This window comes from Fundulus heteroclitus, chromosome 20 (assembly GCF_011125445.2).
Source record: "Fundulus heteroclitus isolate FHET01 chromosome 20, MU-UCD_Fhet_4.1, whole genome shotgun sequence".
Taxonomy (NCBI): Eukaryota; Metazoa; Chordata; class Actinopteri; order Cyprinodontiformes; family Fundulidae; genus Fundulus; species Fundulus heteroclitus.
Window position 1 is genome coordinate 43,676,221 of NC_046380.1, and position 19,126 is coordinate 43,695,346.

At 40.4% G+C, this 19,126-nt stretch overlaps 1 protein-coding gene across 8 annotated transcripts in view; it reads right to left on the bottom strand.

Moving 5' to 3' along the window:
- The window catches only part of usp48 (ubiquitin specific peptidase 48), a 101,622-nt gene that overhangs the window by 27,655 nt on the left and 54,841 nt on the right, over positions 1-19,126 (bottom strand). For 7 of the 8 annotated variants that reach the window (XM_021312775.2, XM_021312774.2, XM_021312771.2 and 4 more), the window contains exons 18-26: positions 14,927-15,049; positions 14,763-14,824; positions 14,036-14,146; positions 11,285-11,415; positions 9,269-9,375; positions 9,039-9,146; positions 8,243-8,425; positions 8,036-8,161; positions 7,888-7,936 (exon numbers count right to left, since the gene is read on the bottom strand). In XM_021312775.2, the coding sequence (XP_021168450.2) occupies positions 7,888-7,936; positions 8,036-8,161; positions 8,243-8,425; positions 9,039-9,146; positions 9,269-9,375; positions 11,285-11,415; positions 14,036-14,146; positions 14,763-14,824; positions 14,927-15,049 (1,000 nt within the window). Of the gene's footprint in view, positions 1-7,887; positions 7,937-8,035; positions 8,162-8,242; positions 8,426-9,038; positions 9,147-9,268; positions 9,376-11,284; positions 11,416-14,035; positions 14,147-14,762; positions 14,825-14,926; positions 15,050-19,126 lie in introns of those variants that run through there. The other variant, XR_002427384.2, reaches the window with a different exon arrangement.

Genomic DNA, 19,126 nt, shown 5'->3' on the forward strand with positions numbered 1-19,126 from the left:
GAGCACCGCAGACTCTGGCGTATTCCAGCTTAACACCGTCCAAATCGGACCTGGATATCCGTGTCAGCCATAGGTGACGGCGTTGTTCAGACAACTGTTTTGTTTTTTCACACTGATTCACTATTACGGCTGGTAGGCGATAGAAAGAGCGTTGATCTCCACCTCCACGGGCCGTGCAACCAACCATTAAACACGTTTTCCCCATTGTTCACTTCCAATACTGCCTAAGGCGTCATACAACGCAGGTCAACGGTGCGAAACGACTGCCACCCAATATGGCGGACGCGCTGAGTAGTCACGTGAGCGTGACGTCAGCTGAAAACCCCCTATTGCAAGTACGGTATTTCCCCCACAGACCACCAGGGCGGCTGAGAAAACCTTTGTTCAACCTGAAATGACTCATTTAATCATCCAAAACGGTATGGAACACATTAATTAACTGAAAAATGTTGCATAGTATGCCTTTAATATAATCAAAAATAGAATGTTACAAAAAAATTTAAATAATGAAAGCAAACATAAGAACTGCAAGGATTTAACAATGACCTCAAAATCGTTCCTACCTAGCTTTTCTGGAGGCAAAGTCACTGATGACATCATTGTAAGGTACTGCTTGGCCAACTTTGTTATTAATACTAATAACTGCAAGTCCACTTAGTCTTTCCTGGGCCATTGATGATGTCAAGTATGTTTTTATTAATTTGAGCTTGGAAAAGCTCCTCTCTGCTGAGGCAACTGTCACAGGCAGAGTGCAGGCTATCCTGAGAGCTACCCAGAGATTTGAGTAAAGCTCACACATCTCATTTTGTGAGAGGTATATGAGAAGTTCAAAGGCAGACTTCATAGTTTGGGGAAGTTCAGGAAGACTCTCCATCTCTAATGCCAGTGCGCTACCATCAATATCAGCCTCCTCTCCACAAGAGAGTTGTTCCCCAAGAAGCTCACATTGTTCCCTCCGGACCTTTTGATCTAGCTCCCTAAAATTGAGCAGCACTCCAAAGATATCTTTAACCTCACTTAGAGATGTAAATCTATCTTCCAATGACTGAATGCTACAGTCCACTACAGCATTAAAAAATGACACTTCAAGCCTCTTCATAGCATCCACTAGCGGCTCATCTGCAGCCTCATAGGCAAAGTGCCTTTTTGTATAACGCCATCGCTTTTCTTTCAGCACTGCTTCTGTGTTCATCCGCTCAGAAATTTCTTTAGCAGATGTCTGTGCATCACAGAAGCCTGTTTTTTCAGTAACTGATAAGTTCGCCTTTGTTCTTTTTTACGAGGTTAACCGCTACATAAAGCTGCATGTTGGTTGACTGTAGAATTTTGCTTGTGACGTTAATTTTAGACAAAATGTCACACCAGACAATGCAACAAATCTGGAACCTAAATTAACCTATCTCTTCCGCTAGGGAGTTGGCTTCAACAGCCACTACAGGGTCAGTTGCTTTACTTTTCACTTCTAGCAGTGCTTCCCTCACCTTCTCTGACTGGTAGCGCAAAGCTTCAATACTTTTTATCCGGCTTTCCCAACGTGTCTCACTCCACGACTTGAGGGTGATGTCAACAAATTTCCTTAAGATGTCCCACCTTTGAGTGGACCCAGCGAACAAATTGTACAACTTCTCCACATTTCCAAAAAAACAAGAAGCATCCGTTGATGCTTTAGCTGCATCTGAGACTGTCAGATTTAGTGTATGGGAACTGCAAGGCACATAAAAAGCTCTTGGATTTTTAACCAATAGCCTAGCCTGCACACCTTTGTTTTTTCCCTTCATATTAGCCCCATTGTCATAGGACTGCCCCCGACAATCCTGAAAAGGGATGTTCAATTCCTCAAGCCTGTTGAGGATTAGATTGGACAAACCCAGGCCAGTGGATTCTGGAGCTATCAGAAATCCTAAAAAGTGCTGTTTTATTTCTGGTGTTGTGCCCAGAGTGACTGTGCGCACCACAACAGATATTTGTTCACAGTGACTAACATCGGGTGTACAGTCTAAAATTATTGAATAATATTTGCAGTCCTTGATTTCTGCCACCATTACCTCAAGTATTTTGTCACTGACACACTATCAGCTCATTCTGGATAGTTTTACCCAGGTACGTGTTGTGTTGCATACCACTATCAATTCGTCTGATGTGGTCTTTTAACACCGGGTCAAATTTTGCAATCAGTTCCACCTCTTTAAGGAAGTTCCCATTGTTGGCCTGATGCAAAGTATCGACAGACCCCCTGAGTGCAAGATTTCTCTCTACCAAAGACTGAATGATACTAATCAAACGGATAAGAATATCTCTCCAACGATTTCTTTCTGCCTCCAAAAGGGCCATTTCTGTTGCATCAATAGTCTTTTGCTTAGAAAGACCGAGGGCAAAGTCTTTCTACTTCACCATATTATTGCAATGATCTTTACTATTCTCATGCCGTTTCAGCAAACCCCCTACATCTACCTAATCCCGCTGTCCCTCTGTTGACAGTTTTGTGGACTTTCTCGAGAATAAATTGCAACAGAAGCAGTAAACCGCATCATTTTTCTTTGAATATATTAGCCAGCTTTGCTTGATTTTTTCCCCATTAACTAATTGTCTGTATGTATAGTGATAATGAAAGCTTTGTCCATCTGATTTCTTGGGGAAGGTAAAGGTGTCACTTATTGGCACTGACCCTCTTCTTACCAGATCAGTCCTTTCTGAGTCTGACAGGAAAGCTGACCATTCAACTGGATCAATTGGAGGAGCTGTTGATCTATCTTGATAGCTGGAGCTTGTTGAGGGAGTGTTGAGGGATGGGAAATTTATAGCAGTGGGTGCAGATGTAGAAGGACCTGGAGGGACATTATATTAAATAAAAAAGAATAGTAAAATACCATAACAGAATATTTTATAGCAGGGATTTTCAATAGGTGAGGTGCGCCTCCCCTGGGGGGCGCCAAAGAGTCACAGGGGAGGCGCGACAAGACAGAGAAGAAGATAGCGCTGCTGCTCAACTCTGTGAAACTATGTAGCAATATTTGTGCCTTCTGTTTGAGCACGCAGGTACCAATCCAAGAGCGCAGTGAGACAACTCTCAACGCTCAAAACCGGTCTGGCACGCGCTCAACTCTGGAAAACTCTTCTCAACCCACTGTCCTTGCGGTGAGTTCCATCTCTGCTCACGCGCGCCTGCTCGTTCCATGCTCAACACCAGCTGTGCGTTGCTTATTTTAGCCTAAAATATTTAGGCTAAAATATTAGAGTTACTAAGTGAGGTGTGAAAAATGTTTTTGTCTCTTTTCTTTCCAGCTTCTGGGAGGTGATGCAAAAGTTTATTCTGATCATAATCATCATCAATGTCATCATTATTAAAAGAGCACTTTAACACGAGGTAAAACAAAGTTCCAAACATCAGAAATACATCAGACATGAGATAACATCTAATAAAATGCTTGTTTGTTAAAATAGCAATAGGTCTAAATTGTGTATAATTAGCCTAAAAAGTACATTGGAATATGTTGACGTTGAGTTCAGTTTGACATTGGCATCTGTTTAGTTCAGTTTGTCTGCATAACAATCGTTTATGAATTTGCTCTAATGACAGCTCAATTTTAAAACTAAGCCCTCTGTCCATGATGTTTCAGTAAAAATAGCATGTAAGATGGAAATATTTGGATGGATATTTTATGAATAGGCCTTTTTTTATGAATGTACTTTGTTAAAAGAAATACAATAAAAAAAACACGTGTTGGGCCATCAGTTGTTTTTGAAACACAGCATTCTAGGAACACAAAATAAAGATGCATTTACTGCAGGGACCTGTGTAGGGTAGGTATGTGGTTGGGATGGGGGTGGGGGACGTGGTTATCTTTACCTATTCCAAGGGGAGGCTCACATTCAATGAATTTGAAAACCCCTGTTTTATAGTAAAGCTAACACAAAACAAAAACTTTGAAAACTATGTAACCATTTGCCATCAAGAAAACCCTCACCTGCTGTATCATCAGCTGTGGAGGCACTGACACTTGACACATTAGGAGCAGGTAGAGTTGGTTGTGCTCCAAAGTACTTCAACAATGTTCCTGGAAAAAAATAGCATTGAATATGTGCATAGTTTATTGAGCAGAATGAGTTTATTTTGCCATCATTACTTGCACCACAAGAAATTCCACACCATATCTAACAATTAATATTCTACTGGCAAATGAGACATAATTGCAGTGTGGTGAAAACTTAACATGGTGATCTACTGCAGCCTATAAATATGAGGAAAGCACTGCTGCATCATGCACCACCATATTAATAAATTTGAAGTCTGTTTTCATTTTTTGGTATATTTTTTCGTCCGTCCGTCCGTTTTCTTCCGCTTATCTGGGGTCGGGTCGTGGGGCTATCAGCTTCAGTAGGGAGGCCCAGACGTCTCTCTCCCCAGCCACTTTGGCCAGCTCCTACCGGGGAATCCAAAGGCGTTCCCAGGCCAGCCGTGAGACATAGTCCCTCAAGCGTGTCCTGGGTCTTCCCCTGGGCCTCCTCCCTATTTTTGTTTCATAAAAATAAATACCTTCTCTCACCAAAGATCTTAGAGCAGAGAGCACACGTGCTTTGCTCATGATGAAGGTACATTCACTTCAAAACAAACACTGATGCTAGCTAAGATGGCATTGCTGTTTTTCCCAAATTAAACCGATATCTATCAATACACGAAATACACACCTACTACCTAGATAATTTTATGTATATTAATAACGGGAGATATTTCACTGTTAATGGCGGGGATTTCGCTCTGGTGAAGGATGGCTGATAAATATCACGACATGAGTCGTGACTAGCTAGCTGCTACCTCAAGTGACATGAGCACAATTTGCGCTCCTGCTGCACAAAACATACCGTAAATAATCATGCAAACATACCTTTATCTTGCTCTTTTTTCTCCTCTGTTCTTTTCTTTTTTCGGCACCAGAGGGATACGTCCTTTCTTGTGACATGGCCTAGGCTTATTTATTATTGTAACGTGCCCTGCGCATCCGTGTGAATTGTCAATGCACGCGAGCAGCGCGCGGCAGCCGTCGCAAAGTGTATGCACTTGAGCAGTTGTAGACAAATTAGATTTTTTTCTCTTGAATTTTTTATTCATTAATTCATATTCATTAATTTATATCACTGATTTAAGTTATTTAATTGTTAAATTTTTTTTTTTTTTACCAGGGCCTGGTCAATCATTTTTGGGGGCCCCCTGGTCACCAGGGGGGCCCAAGCGGCCACTTAGTTCGCTTTTGCCTCGGGCCGGCCCTGGCTGGGTCCTTGGAAGACAACATGGCAGTAGGCCATGTTGCCATTTCCGGTTGATACAGACTGACTGAGCAGGCAGCGCCCTCTGCTGTACGATCAAGGGTACTACCCACAAGTCGCGGATCATTTTTACCGGTGTGACATTTGTGTCAAAAGTGAAAATGAAGGTGTAACTCGTAAAGTTGAAATTGTGACTCACAGCAGCAGATTTGTGCAGTTGCATTCATTGGATTGTATTTGTGTGAAAAAATAAAATTAATAATAAAATGTGAAGATTTGAATACACATGTTTGAATTTGTTTTGCACCATTTGTTTTGAATCAACTGGAGCAAAACTGAATGGAAAATATTTATGATGTGCAATTCACAGAAAACAATTTGTATACTTGTACTCAAGAATTTGAAGAAGAGGTGTAACTTTTTTTGTATTTGTGACAGATAAAAAAAAATCTACATTTACAAAGCTCCAAAGTTACAACGCACAAATAGTTTTGCAACAACAGTTCTGGACCATTTGGAGCAAAACTGAGAATGTAAGAGGTTTTTGATGTGCAACTTGTAGAACATAATTTGTGTACTTGTACTTAAAATTTGAACAGGTAAAACAAAATTGTACTTGTGATTTTTTTTTTATTCTACAACTACAAAACTATTAACGTTACTCTCTCTGCAACTTCAAATTCACACTAACAATGCACAAATAGTTTTGATACAAAATTACCTTCAGAGTCTGTCTTACGTACATAGGCTGTCTCTAGAGTGCACCGGCCACTAATCCAACCACTGTGTGTGTGTGTGTGTGTGTGTGTGTGTGTGTGTATGTATGTGTGTGTATTTGGAATACACTACCATGTGGAGTAGAGAAAGTGGAGGAAGAGCTGAATCTGCACAGCATGTATATCCTATAACCTATAGAAATTATTTTGTTGCAATCAAAAGTCCACGGTATTGTACTTAAAAATCATCTTTATCATGGCTGAGGAAAAACATACTCTAAAGGCCCGTTTACACTACACTTTTTTAACCGAGCCGAGCCGAGCCCAGTCTGAGCTTGGATCAGTTAACCAAGCCGAGACGACCGTTTACACACCACACTATCCCGGTTCCTTGGTTGCTCCTCGCCTCCTAGTGACGATCTGCAGTACTGCTGCTCTCTGGGATTGAAGGCGGGACCGAGCAAATCAAAATGGCGGCACCCGTAACATTCAGGATGTTATGGTTAGACAGAGTCGGCTTTTGGGACGTGGATAAGACAAACAAACGTCTAATAAGGATTTACAGACGCAGGAAACAACAATAGACACTGAGGTTCATCACACTGCTAAGCAGAATCATCACTGGAAATCGTGTGGCATGGTAAGGAAGCTAGTATTATTATGAATGTCTGAAATTTGTCTGAATGGAGTGTGAATCGGGACGTGCAGCCAGACACGCCAGAAAAACCACGGACGGTCAGCTGACTGTAAGGGGATGACGCGGTCTGCTCATGCGCTCTTCGTTATCTTTGTTATCAGATAATCGGGATTAAAAAAAAAACAGCCTGAGACCTACTCAGGAACTGGTCTCCAGTTAGCGTGGTCCGGTTATGTCTAGCGCTGTCCAGTTCAGTATGCTGAGCATTTACACACAAGAGTTATCTCGGTTACCGAGCTCGGACTGGTCTCGGCTGGGTTAAAAAAGTGTAGTGTAAACGGGCCTTTAAAGCTCTAAATTTTAACTCTGAGGCAAAATTTGGAGCACAGATCACAGTCCCGTCTAGTTTAAATCTAGAAGAAGATCTAGATTTGTCTCGTCTCCCTCTCTCTCTCTCAAAGACACACACACGGGCGCGCAAGCATGCACGCACACACACACACACACACACACAAACACAGGCAGAGAGAAGCTGTGCCTTACTGTATTATTAGTTCAGGCTGATGTGTGTTCCAGATATTTATCTTGGTGGATTATTTTATCCTTACAAAATACTCAAGACAATCTTGCTTATACAATAATATGAGCATTATTTGTATTATTTGTTATATTTATGTTTTTCAATATAATAATTTTTTTTACTTGTTATAGTTTAACGTTTTTTGCAGATTTCTTTAGAGTTAATGTTGCAAACAAGACATGGGATGGGGGTTAAAGGCCACACCTCCAGGATGCGTTTCCCTCTTCCAGGCATTCTAGGCTAGTTGAAAAAAAAAAATCCTGTTCCAATTAAAGCCATGTTGTGCAGAGTTGACTAGGGCGGGCAAAATTGAGTAAGGTTAGTGGAAAAGGGGCTTTAGTGGTGAATTTCTGGTGTACCAGCAACCACATGACAGACTATGAAGCAGGTAAACAGACACAACGGTAAAAAATAAATAAAAATTAGGATGAGATTTTACAGTAAGGGGACATTTACAATATAGGAAAGAGCAAACTTAAATTAAAGAAGCGTGCCAATGTGTGGGGTGATTTAAGAAATGGTGTAAAACATGTAGGTATATTTATGCACAACATGTTAACAGGATTGTGTTTTTCACTAAACCATAGAAATAAAAAAAAATTAAAACAACAAACCACATAGAAACATTTGTGTCACCACCAAGACTTTTCACCACTATGGTACACAACAGAAGATCCCATAAAGCCACTCACCCTGATAGGCATCATCCATTGCGGCATAATCTGTTACTGGTTCATCAGCCTGGGAAGAAACCGAAGTGATATATTAACAAAAGATTTACAGTTGCTGGCATTAATGTTGCTGATGTCCCCAGTCATAGCGTCATGATGCAAAGCAAACCTTCAAACAGATGATGCATTCTGGGATAACACCCAGGCTGCCTAATGTGGCCGAGTCATCTGTAAGACCTTTTCCGTCGATAGAGAGGTTCTGGTCGAATGGAGCCACAGAAAAGGCGTGCATAATCTATAATCCCATACACAGTAGAGTTAACGATGCAAAACAGACAAACATAAATCACAATATTCTGTCAAGAGAAGCCCTCACTTGAATCTTCAGCTCTTTTAGTGTCTGATTTGCTGAAACAATGAGTGCTTTCTCTCCTCTAAGTTTCCTGTGGCGGGTACTTCTTCTGATTCCTCCTGATTTGATCATACTGGTTCCAGAAATAGTAGCTGCTGAAGCCTCACAGCTGTCATTCAATTTCATCCGCTTTGCACCATCTTGTGACTACAGAAAAAGAGATTTTAAGATATTATTGGATAATTCACTATTTTTGGTAACATCCTAAAAATTAACATCAGACCCAATTATCAGTCTAACAGATATAAAGGGAAGTCTTCTAATGAGAACCAGCTTTATCTGCCAGGTGTGAGTACACATTTGAGAAATTTGACTCTGGATTGTACAATGCTTCTAATGTGGTTTACTTATACAATAATCCAATAACACAATGATGCAGTACACAACACAGGCTACACTTTGGAGAACACATACTGTATATACACATTATAAACAAAACAGACAGATTGAGACAATATTGCAATGGTGCAATGAGCAGAGTGCACAGGATGCAGCAGTAAATATTGTGTACATGTTGGAGGTGGAAGTGATATACAGGTGCACACACACATACAAACACATGTCCACAGTGTGATCAGTGCAGAGAATGGGAGTGCTTCAAGAAATATTATGCCCTATGTACTATTATATTAGCCTCGAAGAGTGAGTCATGGATCTGTTACTGCGACAGCTGTTACTGTTTTTGTGTTTTTAATAAGCAACAGCTCCTAGCAGTCAGGCTGATGTAAAACATTGAACTATGTCACAGCAGTGTAATTACCTGACTGAAGTCTGGGTCTTTGTCTCCATCCACTTTTGGAAGCTCTTCCCTCTCCTCTTCTGCTTCAGAGCTGCAAGCATTCAGTTCTGGGGTACCATCTTTTGCTGTCTATGGAGATGACATTATGATAGGCCAAATATATGTAAACTGTGCCTTCTAAAGATCTTTGGGTCTTATAAAACAAAACTAATTGTGATTGTGAAATATGTTCTTTCATATGTGTTTTCTACCATTTTGTCTTCAATGACTTTGCGTATGTAGACAGTTGCCTGGGTATACTCTCTCAGGTCCCTCTGCTGCTGGAACAGGAAGCTCTCTCTGCACTCCCAGCATAGATCTAATTAGAAAAAATACATTTTAGGAAAAATACCAAATGAACCAAGAAAAATCTGCCAGACACAAACTGGTATATTGGGACCTAAAAGGGCTTATGACTTTTTTAAACAAATCTGGCATAAATGACCGCATAGATGAACATTAACAGAGTTGCATGAGTTGTGTTAGCTGGTTATGTAAATAGTAAACATGCCATTTGTTCTGATAAAAAGATCATAGGTTGGTCTTGTTTAGCTTGGTCTAAGTGAGGTACCAACAAGTAGCAGGGTTGCCACAATACTAAGTAAAATACTCAATACCATTTATGATACTGTGGCAACAATTTTCTGAAAGTACAAGATTCTTTCTAGTTAAGAGCAAAAACAAGATTAATTACAGTATGACAATATTTCAATTCCCTTGATGAGGACTAAATAACAGGTAGTATTTAGTGTTAAAATCCTTATTAAAGTGTGTATCTTTGATTCAGTTGTGCAAATACGTTTCTAGAAATTAAAATAGCAGCCAGCTGCATTATGTGATAAGGTACTCGACACAAACTGAGCGCAGCTTGTCTGATAACACACACATATTAGAAGAAGAGATCAAAGTTAATAGACAGTCTCTTTCCATTGCAGGGACTTTAACCATTACCCAGGATTCTGAAAGCTCTCTGTGCAGTTCGACACAATTATATCAGACTAATTTCAATTTTCTGAGTCCACACTTCCAAGATAAATGTTCTGATCTCAGAGTAAGACCTTTTTAGATTGCCCAGGGGCAGGGTTGAAGCATATTGTTCAAACGGAAGTGCAATAGTGGAAGAGAGCAGCAACAGATGTGATTAAAGTTGAATATATTACGCCTTCTTTGAACGCCTAGGAGGATAGGCCTCTATGTCCTTTTAAAACAGCAGCGCAGCAACTGCAGGTTGCTCAAGTGCAAAGCCAGCAGAATTGACAAAGACTCCAAGATAGGCGTCAAAACGTTTTCAGAAAGAACTGAGCGAAAGTCCGGTTGCCTCCGACTCAGGTAAATACAGGCTCTTTTGGTGGAAAAGGGGCTAATGACAGGCTCAATCACCACCGAAGCGAAGTACAAGTCCGAATCATGAAATCCTCCCACCATTTTTTTTAAAATAAGCAATCATTGTAAATTTTTTAACATCAACCGTTGCATTGAACTCCAGAAGAGTCCTTGTACAAGCAAATTATAATCTTCAATACATTCTCAATGAAGAAATGTAGTTTTGTGCCGTTTTCCTCCATTCTCATATAAACAAACATGCATAATTTTTTTAACTCAATAGAAAGCACCTCTGAACAATGCTTTTGTTTGCCTTCTGCTAAGTTGTTTTCTGCCTGTACTCGACATGTTAGCAGAGTTTAATCTTCCAGCCGGTGGTCAGGTGAGCGACTGCAGGGAGGGGAGGGGCTGAGGTTCTGTTGTTGTAGCACTGCGGCTGGAAGAAGTGCAACCATTTGGGCAAATATGAAAGAGTCGCTAACAAGTAGTGGCTTTCAAAACTCAGTGAAAAGAAAATCACAATTTTCTTTCCATTGTTCTGATGACGATCATTTCATATTTTTTTGGGACCTCAAGTCACAAAGAACCCTAAAATCTTTATATACCTCAAGGACTATTGATTGATTGAGGACTGATTTAGAAAAGTTTTCTCATCTTCAGGTAAATCACTCATAATTATTGTTAGGCCAAATATTTAAATTAGGCCCCTGGCTTTCTCACTCATATAAACTGATCTAACCTTAGATTAGTCAACTCTACCTTTTTTTTACTACAACAGTAGGTAAAAAAAACTTTCAGAAAGTTTCAATACATAAATGCAGAAAATGTGAATCCTAATAAAATCTAAAATACAGCTGTGAGGGAAAAAAAACGGTAAGAAGTTTTCTCACAATTGGAAATCTTACCAGGCTGGGTGGTGTATTGCGTGGTGGAGCTATCTGCTGTGGTCTGTCTCACACAGTGGATAACTATTGGCTTGTCAACGATGAAGAGTCTGCTGATCACTTCCCATTCGTTAGGCCACAACAGAGCTATACTGTGCGAAACAAACAGCAAAATGTGAGACCATCCCTTAGCTCAGTGCTTTTAATATAAAATGTTGTCATTTTGTAGGTTTCCCTAACAGTTATGTTTTACTGTCCTATAAAACAGGGCAGCTTCCCAGATCTTGACTGACCAACAAATTGTTATCTAGCATCCACTCAGACTAGGTCAAGGTTCAGAAAGCCCTTCTTTTGGGGTATTTAAGTCACAAATAGGGTTGCCAACCGTCCCTTGAAAAATAGAATTGTCCCATATTTATAATCCAAAGTACGTGTCCTGTAAAGAGCTAAAACAGGACGCACCTAGTCCTATAATTTCGTGAGAATCAAAATCTCTAAAATGACAGTGGAATTAATAAATGATGGTGCACTTTATATTTAGTATTATGGTAAATTCTTTCCCAGCCACATCCTGCTTTGTGACCAATGACTAACAGGCCCTCACACCAACGTATGATGATACAAATCGGATTCACCTCATTGGTCTAGGTACTGTTGCTTTACAAAAGATACAAGAAGACATGAGATGAACACACAAAGCAGCAGGGAGTTGTACGACAGGAATTCATCGGCTCCAAACACTGCTGAGGTTTTAGCTGTGAGCAGTAACCCGACCACTACCCGACCAAATGAAAAAACTGCAAAAATACAGAGTTGAGAGGGAAAAGGAACAGGCAAGATTTCTCTGCAATACCTACAAAGCGCACTGCAAATTTCTGTCAGCACACTTTTTCTGTTGCTCACGATGGACAATATGATGTAAAACAGCATGCTTCCAGTGTTGGACATAGAAGAAACAGGAGAGACAACAGAAACAGAAAAAACCCTAGACCAGTTTGTTCTTCACCAGGGAACACCAGAGTCAGACATGGTATGTAAAAAATATTTTAATCTTATTAGTATAGGGAAATATTATGAATGGGAACATTTAGGCTAAAGACAACATATTTAGTGCCATAAACAACAATATAAAGATAAAGACAATAAGAATTCTTTGTTATTATTTACAGGTGACTGCTGCAGAGGTAGCCCATAAATACCACACTGTGAAACATGGTTTAAGTGTTTTTTATATATATTTTTTTTAGTCTGGTAATTTTATTTAACTAAAAAACAATACAAATATTTATTAAATAGTTTAATAATTTGTTTTCCATGTATGTTTGTATCACTCAAAACATTCCTGTAATTAAACTGAGGTTCAAGTCAATTATCTACAAATTAACCAGGATAGGGTGAAGACAGTGAGATTAGACGACCCTAACAGGAGGTGTCCCTTATTTATTTTTAAAGGAGTTGGCAACCCTAGTCACAAGTGCAGGATCAATCATTGTTTAACAAGGTGTTTTTTTTCGTCAGGAAAAGACATTTAGAAATTGGAATAACGATGATTACGTAGTTTTCTTTTTGTTGAGCATTTCTTTAAAATACAGTCTAATTTGTGTGAAAGTGTAAATACTCTACAAACCCTGTAGCTCGTGTTAAGGATTGCAGGGGGAACCTATACGCACAGCTGTGACCACTCAACAGAATTAATGACAATGTGTGAGCTGTATACGTCACAGGGGTTAAAAAGCACTTGAGTAGCACTGCCCCCCTGTATGTTCAAAACATTCACTGTGAATAAAGTGTCTTCATAAATTTTCAAGTCCAAGTGGTTAGTTCGGGACAATAAACTGGAGCATTGGATGCTCTGCCAGATAGTTTGGTTTAATCAGCAAGGATGGTATTGAACATATACTAGCCAATCCCAGCTATCATGAGCAGGGGGGAATGAGATGTCCTTCAAAGGTCAACGGCCCATCACAAGTTGTTACAGGGTCAATTAAGACCTCAACTGGACCTCAGATGCTGATCAAGGCAAAAATGATTTGCTGATTGATGATTTCTTAAGTGAACTCGATTAATTACAATACCTGACATAGTTGGATCATTAGTCTGCTGTTAATTGTAACTGCTACAAAACCAAAAATGGCCACTGTAGCATTTCTCAAGTATGTAGCCATGCACGATTCAATATACCGTTCTGGTAACAGCTTTATATAACTTTGAAAAAAGATGGATCAAACGATTTATGAGAATGCATTTAACAAATCTGTGTTTATAAAAACATATTCTAAAGTACTGCTCATCATTTAGAGTTGTTGCTTGTTTCTTTATATTTAATTATCAATGAGCCAAAGATTGATTTAATCTTTTTATGAGATTCTCCGCAGTAGTTTTTCAGAGTTTTTTTAATACACTGGTTGCATTTTCACTTATTTGGATCCAGTTCCTGATCATTTTCAGAGGAATAATTTTTATGACACTGAACTCTCAAATCTGAATCATAGAGGCTCTCGTGATTTTCTTTTTAACTTTTTATAAAAGTTCATATCTTTACATTGCAATATTCATTGCAATGTAAAGATATATGATGATGATTTAATGTAATGACAGAAACTGGGTGATAAAACAGCCACATCCACAGAAAAAACATTGAAAATCCCGGAGAATGCTGAGAACTATACTCAAAATCAACACAAAAAACCTGGTTACTGAACATTGCACAGTACTGTAAAAGTGATTTTTCATATGTTTTGACAGGCAACACATTTAACAAGCAGAACTCACTGTTGGGCCTCTCCATTGATGAGGGAGTCAAAGGTGAACATGAAGCCGCCGTGAGGACAGAGAAGCAATGAGTTGCCCACATTAGACACTGGAGAAGATTTTGTGGGTCTCCTGAAAAAATATGTGTGTTTATGATAAAATAACACCTGAGGAGGGAGTTACTCACATCAGTAAGTAAAGGGGTAAAATTATCATTGGGTAAACAGCCATCTTAAACATCATAACACTTAACTTTATCTGAATAGCTTGCTTTAGTCCATCCCATTAACAAAAATCGTATATTGTTGCCAATATTGTGCAGTTAAGTCAAATATACACCATCAGTCAAAGGTTTGGATTCACCTTCTCATTCAATGGCTTGTCTTTATTTCTATTAGAACCTCAGAGAACACCTTCAAGACAGTTGGAAAACCATATCAGGTGACTAACCTCATGAAGCTCATCAAGAGGGGGGTGGGATGTTGGGTATTTAGAAAAGGCTAAAATGTACAAGATGTTTTTAGTTATTTCACCATTTTGTGCTCTATAACTCTATATACTTTTCTGTCATAGTTTTGATGTCTTCACTATGTATCTGCAATGTAGAAAGTCTTAAAAACAAGGAGAAGTCATTGAATGACAAAGGTGAGTCCAAACCTTTGACTGGTAGTGTATATTTTTTTACAGGACCATTTTTAAAATTAGATGACAAACATTTTTCTCATTTGACGCTAAACGAAAAACATACCTGATAAACTTTCTCCACTCTTCCACAAAAAACAGAGGAACGATGTAAAGTCTATCTGTGCCCTGGAGAAACCAACCACAGAGGTATTAATGTATTAGCAAGCCACATGAACTAAAAGTCAAAGCCTTCAGAACTGACAAGTTCAGCTTTTTCTTTGCTTTCACCTGAGGCCACTTGATGAGCGTCGGCCGGTTCTTTTCATGGAAGAGGTTGAGTAGCTGGTTCTTCTGGTCAAGAGCCATCATTTTACTGACTGCCTCGTTGTCCTTTTCCTCCTGCTCTAAAGTCTGAGTACACAAGAGCAAAAAGTTTACAACATGGTGATAAAGGGACATCTCTATCATCCCTCCCACACACTGCAGTCTTTTCACACAAATTTCTACAGATTTTCATGTTTGACCTGCAAATAAATGACAAAATTAAGTCAATTTAGATCTTAATCAACAACACTAAAAAGTAAGTTAGAGTTGAAAAACTACTTTTAATTCAAACATTCATGTACATGCATTGAAGGGATTAATCTGTCTGTGCAGTTATGTGTGTATTTGCTATCCCATTGCATTCCCATCAGTTACTATTTGCATTTTCACCTCTTAAAACAAACTATCTTACAAATAAACAAACAAATGTGAGCCCGACATTGGTTACTATCAATGGAAGTATAAATAGTATTGGAAAGCATTGTGGTCCATCTGTATTAGGGCTATTACGATTCATCAAATTATTCGAAGACCTCGATTCACAAAATTCATTAAGGCAAAATTATCTGGCTCGAAGCAATGTTACAGTAGCTATGTTTAAATGCACAAAATTTTAGGATAAAATTAAAATGTATTCAGAATTAAATAATCGGATTGTACACAATCAATGCTGGTGGTTCCTAGAGTCTCTAAAAGTAGAATGGGAGGCAGATCCTTTAGCTATCAGGCTCCTCTCCTGTGGAACCAACTCCCAGTTTTGGTCCGTGAGGCAGACACCCTGTCTACTTTTAAGACTAATCTTAAAACTTTACTTTTTGACAAAGCTTATAGTTAGAGTGGCTCATGTTACCCTGAGCTACCTCTATAGTTGTGATGCTATAGGCTTAGGCTACTGGAGGACATCAGGGTCTATTTTTCTCACTCTACTGATTTCTACTGTTCTCTAGTTTTGCATTGCATTGCATTGAAATGACTTGTCATTTCAGCTTTTAACTTTTTGTTCTCTTTTTTCTTCATAGTAGGTACACCTGGTCTGGCGCTCTGTTAGTTGTGACATCATCCAGGGAAGACAGATCACCCGCTATTACCATCTAATGTAGAACAGATTACTTGATCAATGTGTGCTTCTGTGCTTTTTTGTCTGTCTTGTTGTGTCTTTGCTCTGTCTTCTCTAGCCCCCAGTCGGTCGAGGCAGATGACTGTTTATACTGAGCCCTGTTCTGCTGGAGGGTTTTCGTTTCTGTTAATGGGGAGTTTTTCTTTCCGCTGTTGTTTCATGCTTGCTCAGTATGAGGGATTGCTGCAAAGCCATTGACAATGCAGACGACTCTCCCTGTGGCTCTACGCTTCCCAGGAGTGAATGCTGCCTTTCGGGACTTTGATGCAATCAACTGGTTCCCTTATATAGGAAATTTTTGACCAATCTGTATAATCTGACCCAATCTGTATAATATGATTGAATTTGACTTTGTAAAGTGCCTTGAGATGACATGTTTCATGAATTGGGGCTATATAAATAAAATTGAATTGAATTGAATTAATCCAATCATAATGTGCGTGTATATGCACCTGGCTTTATTCAGTATATAAACCACTCTGACATGTGCAGTTATCATATGGCCCTAAAATAATGCAAAAGAAGTACTTCTGTCTTTGCTAAACAACAAAAAATAGTAAACAAAGCAGTATTGTACCAGTTAGTTTGTTTTCAGAGTACCATGGCTGGACTTCCACGATGTTCCAATTACGGTTGAAACATTACAGAGTAAGCAACAATTTTGAGCCGTTTTATTTTTTCGAATAGAAAAGTTGTATCGGGAGCCCCAACAGTTTTGCTCCCAACGTATTTCCAACACTCAATGCGAAAATATGTCCCATTTACGTTGGGGACAACAATTTTATTCCGATTGAGCTTATTCCGATTGACTTGTTTACATGACGTATTCCTATTCGGATAGGCCCTTTATTATGATTACTTTTGTCTATGTAAACGTAGCTATTGTTTATTTATTCAGCATACTGTGTTCCGACCAGGCAGCTAATGATAGCCAAGATACATGGATGCCAAATGCAGTTATCAACTATGGAGACAGAAAGCAACGGGCTTTCCGTCTCTATTTAGCAAGCTGCCTGGTATCGACTGAGCTTTTAGCTGCTAAAGATTAGTGCTTCTACTCGCAGCTCAGCCCACATTTCCTCTTTTGCCAGAACTTGTTTTGATTGGTCAACAAGGCACCCATGTGGCCAATCATGTAAGGGCCATAACAGTATATTAAAATGGTATTGGGTGAGTAGAGGGTGAGTTTGTTAGGTTGTCCTATAAAATTAACTATGAGGAACAGGCGAAAACAAAGGCTCTGGTTTTTAGTTTAAAGACGTTTACTTAACTACTAACTAAAACTACTTTAAACTACTTTGGGACAACAAAGCAAAGCTCTTTCACTTGAATGAAAATAGGAGCAGGTTCCACTACAAACCTGGGAAGACATATCAGAGCTGTCAATTTAGAGAAAAGTTTCGTTCTGGTTCTGTTCAGTGCAGTTTTTTGTTAATTTGTGCAACTTTTTTTTTCTAAAATGAGACATGGTTCTGTAAATCAGCTGCGGTTTTTTTCTTCAATTTTTAACTTAAACACTTAATGGTTATCTGGATATGCCTTAATATCTATTAATATTCTTGTGTGTAAGTCTAGTGTCTAGGCCCACCTGTGTTTGCCACTGTTACACCCAGATTTCACCACTGTGGGACAGTATAGGTATTTCTATTCTATTAAACACAGGTAATTCAATTCAATTTTATCTATATAGCGCCAATTCATGATACATGTCATCTCAAGGCATTTTACAAAGTCAATCAAATCATACAGATTGGTCAAAAGGTTTCCTATCTAAGGAAACCCAGTAGATTGCATTAAGTCTTGACAAGCAGCTTTCAGTCCTCATGAAAGAGCGTAGAGCCACAGGGAGAGTTGTCTGCAATGTCGATGGCTTTGCAGCAATCCCTTATACTGAGCAAGCATGAAGCAACAGTGGAGAAGAAAACTCTTCTTTAACAGGGCGGAAAAGCTCCAGCACAACCAGGCTCAGTGTAAACGGTCATCTGCATGGACCGACTACAGCTGCATAACTTTAGAGATAGCTCATGGTAACCTAATCCACTAACTATAAGCTTTGTCAAAAAGGAACATTTTAAGCCTAGTCTTAAAAGTAGAGAGAGTGTTTGCCTCATGGACCAAGACTGTGAGTCGGTTCCACAGGAGAGGCGCCTGATAAAAAGATCTGCCTCCCATTCTACTTTTAGGGCCCCTGGGAACCACCAGCAGACCTGCAGTCTGAGAGTGAAGTGCTCTGTTAAGCCGGGCGTACACTGTACGAGTTTTTCAGTCGTGGTACTTATATACATCTCAAACTGTGCGACGGAACCGCGGGGTTTAAAAAGTTCACCGCTCACGATCTGTGCAGCGCGACGCTCGGACGAGACCGGACTGCTCACACTGTACGTCGTGTCCCCTCTGGGACCGCTCGCTGTGGTGGCAGAGGCAGGCGAGCGACGGTAGGTGACAGGGACCCAGAGCAGGGGTTCGAGCCCAGCTCTGGCGAGGCCCGCAGGAGGCACCGGGCGTCGGGGGAACGGAGGGGAGAGAGGAGGGACGAGACGCACCGGCGGCCGCGCGGCACGGCAGGTCGCCCGGCCCGCACCCCCCCCGCGAGCGGAGGAGTGCCGAAACAGGCGGCGGACCGCGGAGGAGTGCCGAAACAGGCAGCCAGCGCGGACCGCAGAGGACCGCGGAGGAGTGCCGAAACAGGCGGCGGACCGCGGAGGAGTGCTGAAACAGGCAGCCAGCGCCAGCGCGTTGCCGCCCTCCCCAATGCCCCCGCGAGCGGGCCGGGCGGAGGTTGCTTCAGGGACGCCTGCTCCCCTCCCTCCGCTGGCGGGGACGGAGAGGAGGGGAGGGCGCCCCCTCGTAGCTCTGCTTGAACAGCAGGATGCGCTCAGGAAAACCTCACGACAGCCGACTGAATTTCAAACATGATTGATTTTCACCGACCGTCCGATTTCTGATCGGGAGGTAGTCGTGAGAAGCCATCCCCCCTCCTCCCCCCCTCTACGATCAAGCTGAAATTCGGCCCGATTCAAAAAATGCTCGCACGACTGAAGAATCGG